The sequence below is a fragment of the Telmatherina bonti genome (genome assembly GCF_933228915.1).
Source record: "Telmatherina bonti genome assembly, chromosome: 8".
Lineage (NCBI taxonomy): Eukaryota > Metazoa > Chordata > Actinopteri > Atheriniformes > Telmatherinidae > Telmatherina > Telmatherina bonti.
Window position 1 is genome coordinate 17,674,813 of NC_136626.1, and position 13,618 is coordinate 17,688,430.

The 13,618-nt window shown below is 37.0% G+C and overlaps 1 protein-coding gene across 1 annotated transcript in view; it reads right to left on the reverse strand.

The window, feature by feature from the left end:
* The window catches only part of camsap2a (calmodulin regulated spectrin-associated protein family, member 2a), a gene marked incomplete at both ends in the record, with an annotated part of 39,755 nt that extends 27,410 nt beyond the window's left edge, over positions 1-12,345 (reverse strand). The window contains 2 exons of the mRNA XM_079244980.1: positions 8,919-9,178; positions 12,207-12,345. Coding sequence (XP_079101106.1) covers positions 8,919-9,178; positions 12,207-12,345 — 399 coding nt within the window. The remainder of the gene's footprint in view (positions 1-8,918; positions 9,179-12,206) is intronic.
* Positions 12,346-13,618: the final 1,273 nt, after the last annotated feature.

The window sequence follows — 13,618 nt, forward strand, 5'->3', positions numbered from 1 at the left end:
TGAACTTCCAAACATAACAAACTCTCATTCAATTTTATTTATTCTTTTTCCTCATTTAACTTCACTGAATGTTGAAAATGCTTCTTATAAGGGCCTTCCTGGTGCATGCAGAGCACGTGTCCTGAACTGTGTGCTTTTGCTGACTTACTTCTCACAGTAAGTAGCCGTACTGACCATGTGCATAAAATCAGAGACCAGAGAAGGGGTCAGCCTTCCTCGGATCTGCTTGCCCTAGAGCCATTTTCTTTGTTATATTCTATGATGCTAATTAATTCTACCTGATTTATTTACTTGGGTTTAAAAGGCAGATTTATCAATTTCAAATTTAAGCTGTTTTTTGTTACATGCATCCTTTATATTACACTAACTATAGGTATTAACAGTGATATATTTTGAAAATAAATTACATTTACTCATACTTTTACAAATACAAATACAAAGACACAAACGCACACATTTTCCTCTTTTTTTTTTCTCTTAATCTGATTGTGTTCATACATCACGTACAGATTTCTCAGGAGGTAAGAAGATGCTGTTTCACAGTCAATATCCTGTTTGTATTGTACTGCTACGCTGCTGGCTCTCTGGGGGGATAGGTAAACACCCCTCATCTTTAATACGACTCCACATTTGAAAAGCAAAAATGGAAATCCACCGTAGAAGCTCGACTTAACATCACACAAAAGAATTGCAAATGTGAACCACAGAGACCTACAAAAGACCTGATGTGATGTATTTTTTCCTTCACAGTATTGTGTCTGCAAAAAATCTCCATTGTGAAGCCCTCAGCTGTTTGTTGGGATCTTACCCAGGTAATCATAAGAAGATGAGCAACAGATTAATCCTCGCCACCACTTAGGAGACACATCTCAGTGAAATATAGTAGAAACCAATACTATGTCAGTAATTTAATACCAAATTATCTGTAGTCATTGAGACAATGACAACAGAATTGTTTTCACCATATTTATGAAAGGCTTACAGTTTCCAAATGCATGGCTAATAATACGTTTGTGTTTGTTTATATTGAAATTCAATACTATATCGAATATACACAAGATCAAACTTTGATCAAACAAAGTGAAAACAGGAAAGGAATTCTCCAAACTTCAGCCTTTTGCACATACATAACTAAGGAAACTTAAACAGATACATTAATTTAACATTAGCTAGAAGGCTGCTGCAATATTAAAAGGATGCACTTATTTTAGCATTAAAATTCTCCTTTCCAGATTCATTGATGAGGCTAAACTAAAAATTGAGGCTGTCTAGCTCCAGGTAGTTTCACGCCATCCCAGCTGGACATGGAAAAACACTCAGCTGCATCTCTCTGGCCTCTTTTGGAGGTCATAAATAGTACTGCAAACACAAAAATCCATACAGCAAAAGAGAGTTTTTAACTTTTCATATGAGGCTTAATTTTTCTACATTCTGTATTTACCTAATCTACTGGAAACTGACTGGAACATTTGCTATTATCATCAGCAGAGGACTTTGGAAATACAAAACCAAACTCTTGTCAACACCGTTTTTGCTTTTTACATAGATTTCAGGACTTTTTTAATCACATGCCAACTTGAGAACAGAAGTAAAAATGCTCTACCTAACATTTTTGGATGTCCAAAACACCAACTGCCAGGTCTGGCATTAGTTGTGGGAAGGAAGCTTTTAAGCAGCATACCTTCTCTCTCCATATGCTCTACAGCCAAGCAATTATATGGGAAGCTCAAAGCTAATCCTGGAGCAGAATCTGTGGACTGGATCATGGCTACAAGCCAGCGTTGACCTACACTGATGATGTCTGCACTCCTTGTTGTTTCATGCTCTTTAAAGGGCATTTGTTGATGAAAATGATTCTCAATAAAGTATCTGACTTAAAAATCTAAATTTGATTTCAAGGAGAACACGTAAGGTATTTTACACAGAACACAAATACAATTACATTCTTAAATTGCTGTAAAAATGACCACTTCAGGAAATTTGACTTAATCTTTCTTTAGAAAGGTGTATTTTCTTTTCGTATCAGATACTTTGTTCATACAGCTTGTTAAAAGTAGGCCTACTTTGCCTGAAAGTTGGGCGAAGTTCTTACATCGCTGGGATTGGAAGTGGATGAGGCTGAAAGACTGGTCAACAGCATGTGTGTGTGAGGGTGAATCAGTACTCACACTATGCTGCACAACATGAACACCTCTGATTACACCAGCGTACTCTTCAGCCTCATGTGACGGTGCCATGCAGCCTGTTTTGTCAGATATACTGCAATCTCTGTCTAAACAGGGTCACGTTTTCTTACACACTTCATCTGATTGCAGGCACTCTGAACTTGGGTGTACAACAATGTAGGATACAGTGTTGCACGTTATCTGTGAAAGATTACTGCGTTTCTGTGGGTGTAACGCTAGGTGGCTGTTTTAGCTGCATGTTGATTGAGCAACGGCAAATTTTATGAAGGGAGAAATGTATTTCATGATTGCTTTATTGAGTATTTGTGGAAGAAAGAAAGCTTCTGCTTGTATACATTATGTTTTAAATCCATTACAGCTCTATTAAGGTGCAATAATCCGTGGCTTGCAGGACCTGCAGATGGAAGTATTAGTCACAAAAAAATCCCTGCTTTAAATTCTAATGAACTCTTCTTTACACTGTATAATAAGCCTAAATGTGCTGCTCCAGTAAATCAGAAGATAAAGCATTCAACACTGGTAGTATTCGGAATCTGTCATTTTAAGTGAATTTCTACAGCCTGTTGTGTTTGAATCGATGAGGTTTCATTTAAAGTCAGTGCGTGCCAGCAGAAGCAGTGAGACAGCCATCTCCCTCACAATCTGTTTCTGATACTGAAGTCAACACTTATTTAAAATCTGAACACATACTTCTTGACTAATTAGATTCCTTAAAGTTGGTTATTCTTACAGATGATGTTAACAGTGAAACGTTTAATGTCTGTGTGTGTGTTAAAAAAATTATATGCAACATTAACACCAGTCTAACAAATTAATTAGAACAACTGTATTTTTTTTAAAAACTTAGTTACAATACTTTAGCACATTAAGTAATTTTCTGAATCTTTTTTTTAAAAATTCCTGGATCCAGAAGGTGATCTGTATCACTCCCAAAATTTAATGGAATCTACTTTAGTCCAAGAAAAATTCACAGAATAAAAAAAATCATGAAAATCTGTGCAGTAGTTTTGCATAATACTAACAGATACATACAGTTAAATGCCTGCAAAAACAACCTCTGGCATCTCCTTGGTGGTGGTAAATGTATGCAGCACATCCAAATACAGTAGCTGGAGGAGAGTAAAAGAGTTTTATGTAGTTTAATGATTATTACGTTTCTTTGAGGGCAAACTAATGTATACATTACGTAACCTGAAATATAATCCAACATTCATTAGGCAGAAAGATGCAGCTCTCAGGCCATCATGTGGAAAGACAGAGCGTGCCCGTTGCCTATCCATCCACACTGTACTGCCTCGGATCCGCCGCTGGCATTGTACACAACATACTGTCTGTGACTTTTCTGAGGCTGATGAAAACAGAAAGTACTTGGATGGGTTTTTCCTTTCATCCTGCTGCTTCAGCTCATCTCTACCCATAAACCACAATGTTTGATGTTGAGTATCTAGTTTTCTGCCTTGCACTCACATTGGCTTTCTGTATGTGAGTATATGTGTAAGGAGGTGCAGCACTGGATGAAATGTAGCATCTTAGAAATGCTGCCTGCCCTCCTGCATGAATCCAACATTTCAGCATTCTCTTCCTCAGAGCTTGGCAGCGCTCACCACTAACACAACCCCCACTTCACACACATATCTGCGAAGCACACTGCACATACGAGCTTACAAAGCACACACAACATATGCAACACAAGCACACACCAACACACAGAAACAACACCCTACCTACTGGAGTGTAACCATGGAAACCAAGCGCCTGCTCAATATGGGCTGTGATGGAAGCAGTGAAAGAGAATGAAATGTACTCTCCATATTTATCCACTCTGAACATGAAGTGATAAATCAATCCGTCACATAGTAAAACTAATATTTGATAGACATGGTGTGTATATGGGGGGGGGGGGGGGGGGGGGGGAATCATTTTTCAACACTCAAAGATGTGGCTGAGCTTAAAATATGCTCTCTTTATGAAGGCAAATGATGTTTACTAACAGCAACTGTTCTCATCTGTTACATTATCGAGTGACATGTTTCACTTACAGTTTTTAATGGTGAAATTGTTGGTAAAATCCTAAAAATGTTTTACGCCTTTACGCCTAAAATATCCTAGTTTGTGTACTAACTACTGCAAGGACACTTTGCCTTTTGTTTTCATCTAAAACTGCTGCATATGTGGTGAACATTTAACTGTATTTTTACTGCAAAGCTAGTGTGTTAATCTACTTTCTTGTAGTTCATCTGCAGTAATTAACCAAGTCGTGTTTATTTCACTGATTGTTCCAGACTGTTGTGCAATCTATTTGCACAAATGTGAATTATGTAATAAACAGAACTATGGGTTTCTATTACAGCTAGAAAAGACAAACACATCTAAGAATAACTGCACACTGATAATAAGTGGACAAGGACATTAAAATATTTCATTCTAAAACATGGCCTCAAACAGGGTTATTGGAACCATCTAGGAAACCTACAGATCATTCTAACATCATCTATACCTTAGATTTATTATATAAATAAAAAACTAAAACTAAACTAAAACATGCATGTTTAAGCAATAAGGTGCATGCTTTCTGCATGTACACGCACACTGTTTTAAAGCAAACCCCTTTTAATTAAAGTAACATACTTTTTCTTGCAGAGTTACCATTGTGGTTATGAACTCAAGATATTTGAGTTTATTGTTTAAGCTATATAATTGTAATGTTTTCCAGGTTAGATGCAATTCACAAAGCTGCTTCTTTGCCTTCTAATGACAATCAAAATATCTTTTGATTAGACAGAAACTAATAATATTTTATCCATAGCTTCTCCATCTTTATTAACACTGTTGAAAGTTTATCAGTCATTATAGTTTTTCATGCCTTTTTTTTAACTCTAAATAACAATCACAATCCAAAATGGAGACACAAGTAATGGCTATAGAAAGGAGGGAAATACGGCTTGTGTACTTATGTGCAGTTTTATAGTGACTGAGAATTATTAAAGAAAGCTTCATGGCTGGTAAATAGAGAGAATAAGCACATTTTTACTTTGACTGCAGACTGTTTTTGTCATGAGTTAAAAGAGGTTCATGCCTTTGGTCAAAGATTTCCTTGGGTAAGTTTAGATAAGTTATAGTCCAATGTTTTAAAAACAATAAAACTGCTTACAATATAACAGTATTAATATGGGTTGTCACTGTGGGGTGTGCATACTCTCAGTGTACAAGAGTTTCACATATAGCACACAAAAGAACAAATGTGACAAAACTAAATATAAACAACAGATCACATAATCCCTATTTAATTGCTCATTTAAAAGTCAACCCCCATATATTAACGTATATGCTGCTGCTACAATTCAATTTCCCTACAGGGATAAATAAAGTAAATCTTAATCTTAATCTTAACTAGCACAGTTGCCACAAAACTGGATGACATTATGTGTGAATCAGACCTGCAAAGCATTTCTAGTTAAAGATATGACTAAAATACAATGACAAAAATACAATTTAATTGCCAACAAACTTTCATAAGATGCAAATTTGCCAGGATTAGCAGACTAGATAAGAAGTCACTGTATAATAATGATCACTGCAGAGTTGCCTTTGAGCAAGGCAATTAACAACCACAGCTGCAGCGCATCAGGCCAGCACCCAGCTAATTAAACTACAACGGTGACAAGTAATATATTAAACAGCAACCTGTATTTTTATAAGTTAAACACCTTGTTTGTATGCTGACGTGCTTCAGTGATGCAAGAAACCCTTCAATGCTACTTTACAGAGAAAAAAGATAGCTAAATAGAAATTTACCTGCACATCAGATGTGTGGTTTTGCAAGCTTGTGCAAAAATACAGATTTTTTTTTTTCAGTCATCATCTAGATCAGGGTTATTCAAATTGGTCTAATGAGGGCTGCAGTCCTACAGGTCCCTCCTTCAACCTGACTCAAATTAAATGGATCCAACAGCCTATGAAGCTGTGTACAATGACTCACCTTGAATAAGGTGTGCTGGAGCTACCTGCAGGACTGTGGGCGTCTTGGAACCAAGTTAAAATGTCATGATCTAGACTTTTTAGGTGAGTCATGTAACTCTCATGCAAATCAGCACAATTTCACCGAGGCAAAAGACAGACTTTCTATACTGGTATTAACGCCACACTAACAAACAGGTATGTAATTCATTTCTGAGAATTTATCAGTTATGACGGCCATTGAAATTTCATGTATACCATACAGTTGGTTTCTGTGTACATATTGTGTACTCTTTCATCTTCATACGATATTTCTCCATCGTATCACAAAATGCTAAAGAAAAATGCAGCAGTGAAACTGTACAGTACGTATCTTTTTGCAGCTGTTGCCACAGTGGTGCTTCCTGTGGGATTTAATGTGTAATGCTAGAATAATATTTTCAGACCGTCAGTCCACCTCCACATTTCTCATTTATTCTGTGTGAGCACTTCAGGTGGAGGAGAGGAGCCTGCAGTACAGAATGTGCGTAGGCGACTGAGTGGGCAGAAACTGTGATTTGGATTCTTCGTCTTCACGTGTAGAAATGGGTCTCATGGCAGGTGACTGCATGAGGAGTGGGCAGAATAGTGATGGAAAGATTGAGGAGATGAGAAATATTAGACTAAGCAAAGTCAAAACTGGCAACCCAGTGAAAAAGGTCAGTATATGTGAAGAGTTGAGACATATGTCAGACGTCATCAGCATCCGACTCTTTTTGCTGACTGACCCACAATGGTTGCCTTTCAATGTCATCTAAACTTGCTTATTCAGAACATTTTTATTCCTGATACAAACTGCTGAGTTAAAATAGATGTTTAGTGAGAAATCCCATGAAAGAGTACTTAGTGATACTACTGGAGCTGCTATTGAGTCTCATCAGATTTCACAGACCGCTACAGGTCTAAGACCAGTAATGTTTTTCCTTGATGTTTTATGCTAAAACCTCTCAAAATAGCAAACTCTTCTTTTTTATTTATTTTTTTTCTGTTTTTCCTTCTGAATCGCCACACTTCAACAGAACCGAGTAGGGACAGTCGCCTTGTTTGCCGTGTCAGATCTGGACAGATGTCTTAATAATTGATGCCCCCGCCACTTGCTCAGTTCCAGTAGGCAGCAAGTACTCTACATTACCAGTCTTACACTGCTGTGAACCTCAGAGCTCCCAGCAAAGAATACTGAACAGTGCAACATAATTTCAGCACTCTTCATTCGCAATAAAACTGATGACACCTATTTAATTGAATGGTAAAAGCTCAACATTAACTGATAAGAGCTACACTGATACAAATCCAACTGCAACATTTCTCAATACATAATGACCCATACGGGTTTCATGTTCTAGTTTCTGAGTGAAAATGCATTCAGTGTGCTGATTTGCAGGAAAATTTGTATTTTATATAATAACTTAATGTAAGCTAATTATCCAACATCAAACAGTGCTGCAGACAAAGACAACTCACTGCCACTGCTTGGATAAGAAAAACATTTAAGAGTAAAGAAACCTTAGATAAACCAGTAAAAGTTCATTGCCAAAAACTGAGAGGCAAAAAAGACCAGTAATCCTGTACATAGACAATAAAACACGCTGCATCAGCACTAAATGGACACAGATACACATTAAATAATTACAATAATTTCATATTCTAATCAAGTCCAAAAGAAAAAAATGTTCTGCAATGCTGAATTATCAACAAACATGTCAAAGTGAAACACAAGGAAACAAAAAAACTGTAACATCTGACACTGCTGACACTTTATTTGCAATTGGTCTGACTGTCATCACGTATACAAGATTACAACATCCTCCTGTTGTTATACAAATTGACGTACCCTAATTTGTCCAATCAGAAAGTTAAATTCCAGTCCAAGATGTAGAAACCAAGGAAGCAATCTTACTTTACATATACATAGCTGTAACTTTGCTTTACCAGAAGCTTATAGTGTTAGTGTTTTGCAAATGTAACTCAATACTCAAACTGAATTAGCAAGGCAACAATTTAATACAAAAACAAGCCATATGCTCAAAAAACAAACACACAACACTCCAAACAAGAGGCCATTTCAATTATTCAGAAATTCACACTGGATGAGATCCCAAAACTCTTCAAACAAGAGAAAACTTTAAACACTTACTGTCCTCATAAAACAAAGTATTTGGAGATGCAAACCCTAACAAAGCTTAAATAACTTCTGAATTAGCATAAACAGGAAATTAAAACCAGCAAGAGGCAACAAACAGACTGCAGGCATACTGTGTCTTAATTGTGTCTCAATTGCTATTCACTGAAGCAATAAAGCCTCCTGAAGAGATTTTGCCCCAAAACAAGAAGGATGGCCCATTCTATTGTCACTCACTAGGCAGGCTGGAAAGTCATGTCGTCTCCAACACAAACACGATTAAGAAGAGCCGCAAAAATCCTGGGACTGCAGATCTTCTGCTGTGCTGACAGCTCTCATGAAGAGGACACAAACACACAAGGCGGAAGGGGGGCCTCGAGGTCCAGGTCAGTGTGTACTATTTGCTTGTTGGTTTAAATCTACAGTTTTGTTTAATGTTTGTGGGAAATATAAATGAATGGAGCTTTCTGTTTTTTCCCAGTTAGTAGTTTATTTTATCATCCTCCAGCTGTGGGTTTTCAGTTAAATGCATGTAATGAAAATTATTACTGTCCACAGTTAGGCTCTTTAGGGGACAAAGTGATTTCCAAGGTATCTGAATGATACAAGTTTCTTACCATTTGCAGAGGCCTCTTTCGAAGGTCCCTCTCAGTGACTAGTCGCTCCTGGTCAGTGACATAGAGACCGCGCTGAGCCAGTGCTTGGATGACAGCATCGTGACCCAGCAGTGGCTTGGTAGAGTCACTCTTCAGAATGAGGCTGCCGGCCCTGCAGTAGAGGTCTGCAGAGAGCAGGAGGCTGGCCACAGGAGGCTTCAGGTGCTCTTGCTCATACTGGTCTGTGTAAAAGGGGTCCCTCAGGTCTGCCGGGATGCTGTCTGTGTAATAGAAGGGAGTAAAAGTGATTTTTAGGTAATTGGCTCCACTGTGCTCTGCAGGAATGACATGGCACTGATTTGGTTTGCTGCAATCAGTAGCATGTTTACATACCACTATCAGAGCATTCCCCTTCACCACTAACAAAAATTCCAACTCACAGGACTGAATGTATGTTATTACCCTATAGAAGATTAAGTCCTAAAATCTGATGGGAAATAGGATAATGGCATACGAGAGAACCAAGAACAAACCAGTAATTTAAAGGGGAAATGTGGAGAAAAAGGAAAACCACCATGAACTAATTAGGAGTGTTTCTCGCCAAGTCTGTCTTTTCTAACTACTGCCTCCCTCTGACAGAACTACCTCTTTTTATCATCATGATCTGACAATATCTTGACGTAGATATGTGTAGATAGACCTCAGCGTTGCTATAGCAACTGCTGGAGGAGTGGAACCCAATCGATTCATCTAGTCTATCTCTGCAGCTTCTAACTCCCTGGGAACACCCTTCTCGGTGTTGGCCTCTACAAAGAAAGAGGCTGCATGGAAGCGTGCATGTTTATTACTTAAGGAGAGTTAACTGCAACTAAAGCTGCTGCTTTTGGTTTTTATTGCTTTTGTCTTGTATTCACGCTTTGCTGATGCATTTTCGTAAGCATTTCATAGACAAAAATGGCGTTTCTCACACCCAGGCTAAGTCTTTCTTTCTATGTTGCATAAAACAATAAAGCACTGATTAAATGGTTTTAAATGAGATGCTGCATTTGTGTGGAAACATTAAAAAAAAGTCTACACGCACAGCATTGCATGTGTGTTTGTATGTATAGACATAAACTCAGCATTTAAGGAATCACATTTATGTTTATGTTCTTAAATGTTGCTGCCCATCCTCCAACACATTCTCACACGCTAAAGTCAATAAATCACCTCTTTTGACTGAGCATTGCCAGTGAGGTCATCTTGAGATGAACTCTTTGTCAATATTGAACAGAAATGTAGGCAGTAGCAGTTATCCAGGATTCCTGTAGGTACATTTAATTCTCTACAGGAACCCCCAACTAAAACAAAATTTTCCTCAAGTCCTCCTGTTTCATCCTCCGCATGGAAGCCACAGATCGAGTCATTGCTATGACATATATAAATTATAGTGCAATTCTTTTTATTTAAACATTTACATGTATTTATAGTACTTACATTTTTACTCATGCATGCCAGAAAGTCTGAGCCGTTTGCTTGACATTCACATCATTAACTCTTTGCATAACAGAAGAATGACTGAAGTCTGAAGATTTCATGCTTTGGGGAAGGTATCTACAAAATGGCTTTCTTATGAAGACATGCAGAGAATAAGACTTAATTGCTTTCGCTCTCTTCTCTCACACCGTATTAAACCACGCAGCCTCGGGTTACAATGAATATTGTCATATGTATAACAGCTTAGCCGATTTAGTGGCAAATGCTCTGCTGTGTTGCATTCTGCAGGTATAAGGCCACATATTCTTGATGCACTCCTGCATTGTTGTATTGAGGGTAGATACATGTGAAGTATTCAGAGCAGCGTAGGTTGAGATCTGGAGATGAGCCCGCTCACTCTCTCTTTCTTCCCTTCCTCCTGCTCCCTTTGGAGAGCTGTATTTTTGGAATCAGCCCATTTCATTCAGTCCTGATTGAAAATCTGAGCTGTGTTTGTTTTTTTTTTAAAGCTGTTATGGTGAATATTAGGCAAAGTGTATCAAAAACTACAATAAAAAGGGATTCAAATTAATACCCGAGTTAATAGATGGGAAAGAAGACAATATGGGGAATTAATTTAAAAGAAAGGTGGTGTATATTGCTTTTTTTTAAATTTTTTTTTTATTTGATGCTTGATTTTGCAATCCATTTGGAACAATGACACAAAAATGACCGATTTGTGTATTACTATATTCTTAGTTCCTATATTTGAAAATAAAATGGTTATAAATGACGATCCTAAACAGATCTGAAAACTGATTCCCTTGATACAGCTGTTGTTATGCCCACAGCTGTTCACCAGTGGGCACAACAACCTTCCAAAATATACTCCCACCTCTGGGGAAACATTACATGTGATTAAGTGATTCTGCTTTGGAGGAGTAGCTCAGATCATCTCAGCTGAACATCCACATAGCAACAATTATACAATTAAACATATTTTAGGACACCTAATCAATTTAGCCAGATACTGAATGACATCTCATTATGTTTTGATTGTATTTTTGGAGTATCATTATCTACATCTCTTGCACTGACAGCCAATCTCCCACATTAAAATGAATAAGCTAAACATCAAATACTTATTTATCCGCAAACTCACATCAAATGTAAAGCACAATATAAAAATAGAATTTGATATTTTTAAAAGCCCAGTTGATTTTTGTCTTGTGACTACTAATGATTACAAATTGGTTTCAATTATCTCATTTTATACTTCTAACAAACACACTCATTGTGTGCTGTATACTCTGCTGAGAAATATGTCCCACGTGTGATGCCTCTCTTTCCAATTTTGACTTGTGTGCAGCAACCTGAAGGTCACATCATTAGAAACAAGTGGTACCCAAACCTCAAGATACCTACTTCTTATTTATTATCTCTCCAAATTCAACATTTTGTAAATGTTTTGAAACAATCTAAATATAAGATTTCTTACAAAGGGAAATAAACACACAACAAGAATAATTATATATATATATATATATATATATATATATATATATATATATATATATATATATATATATATATATATATATATATATATGTATGTATATATTCATGACGACGTAGTTCATGAATCTACACATCTGCATGAGTATTTTAAGGGAATTTATGGGAATAATTACTACCTAAAAATATTAATATGGTCGTAGACTATCTGGTGTATTTGATTCTGGAGTAACAGATAGAGATACTGATTTTGTTTTCTTTTTATTTAATCTTTTTATTTTTTTCTTTCTTTTTTTCCCAACACATTCATGTTTAATGTGGGTACAAAATTGCACCTACCTGTTCCGTAGGCTTTGGACACCAGCCATGTAAGGCTGCAGCATATTTTGGCTCGGGAGAAGTCATAATGCTCAAAAGACTTTATCGCTGGAGCAACAAAGGTCTTCTTCACATCCCTCACGTCCTGAACTTCACCCATTTTTAAAAAAAAAAAAAAAACCCAACTATGTATTGTAATAAATCCTATGAAAAGACACAACACCAAATCATCACACAACTGGAATTCGTGAAAAAACAATAAATGGCTGTAAGCTGAAGAGGTGAAATGCCTTTCCGGTAATTATTCACAACTTCTTTCTGTCATAAAATGCCAAACTGGTCACGTTTTTTGTCCTTTTTAGATTGGTTGACACAATGGGTCACTAGTCTTGTTGTTCTTCATCCATTCTGCTCTCTACCGGTTGAAATGGACTCCGTCGGTCCAAGCCAGGTTTCCGAGAATTTCAAAGGAAAAAATGTTCTCCAACTGGAGCAAAAACAGCAGAGTTTCCATTATTTCTATAGCCTGGAAGAGGAATGCTTCCCCTTTCCATAGCCACACATAACTGTACAAATGTCCTGTGTGTTTTGCATTCCCCCTCAGTTCAGTGAGACTTGAGATGCGGTGCGGTTGTCCTGCCGCACTGAGTTCTCTAGCCCTACGCCTTTGTTATGCAGTGCGCATGTGCACGGGGTGCCTTCAAATTCTGTCGGATATATTACCTCTTGTTTGTTTTTTGTTTCATATTGTCTTCAAACTATGATTACCCAAGTAGTACACACTGAAGTATTTGATGATACATATCTTTATTATTATTTGTGTCATTCTATCTAGTTTCTATGTATTGACATGTGGTTGTCACTGTTTTGGGTTTTGAGATTGCTGTATCTAAGGTAATTTTAGAAGGATTGCCATATTTCTTTAAGTATACTGAGCACTACATAATAATAGAGTCTGCACATGTAACTGCAATCAAATACGTTGTAATGTTACTGGGTTACAAGATCACTTTTTATTTGTGGAGTATGCAATTTGTACGTAAAGTTATAACGTCCTTCTGTGGTAGTTTAGCTCCACTGCTACGGTTTGAACGTGGCATTATAAAGAATACAACATGCTGGCAATTACCAAGAGAACAAAGCTGAAGAATATGATCAAAACAATCCGTGTTCGATTTGACATTTTACTTAAGGTTTATAGGTTTCTGCATTGTTACAATCCACGGTAAGTGTTGATGAGTGTTGCTTTTGTCATAAAGATACAGTGTAGTTCTCGCTCATGGACCCAAGCCCAGTTTAAACATTCACCTTATTATGTAAAATGTAAACATATACCCGCACTTTTATTTTATTATTTATTTTGGAAAAGCTAAAAGAGGTTAAATATCTTGAAGAATTCCACACAATAAATAAAAAGCAGGCGTTGACAAATG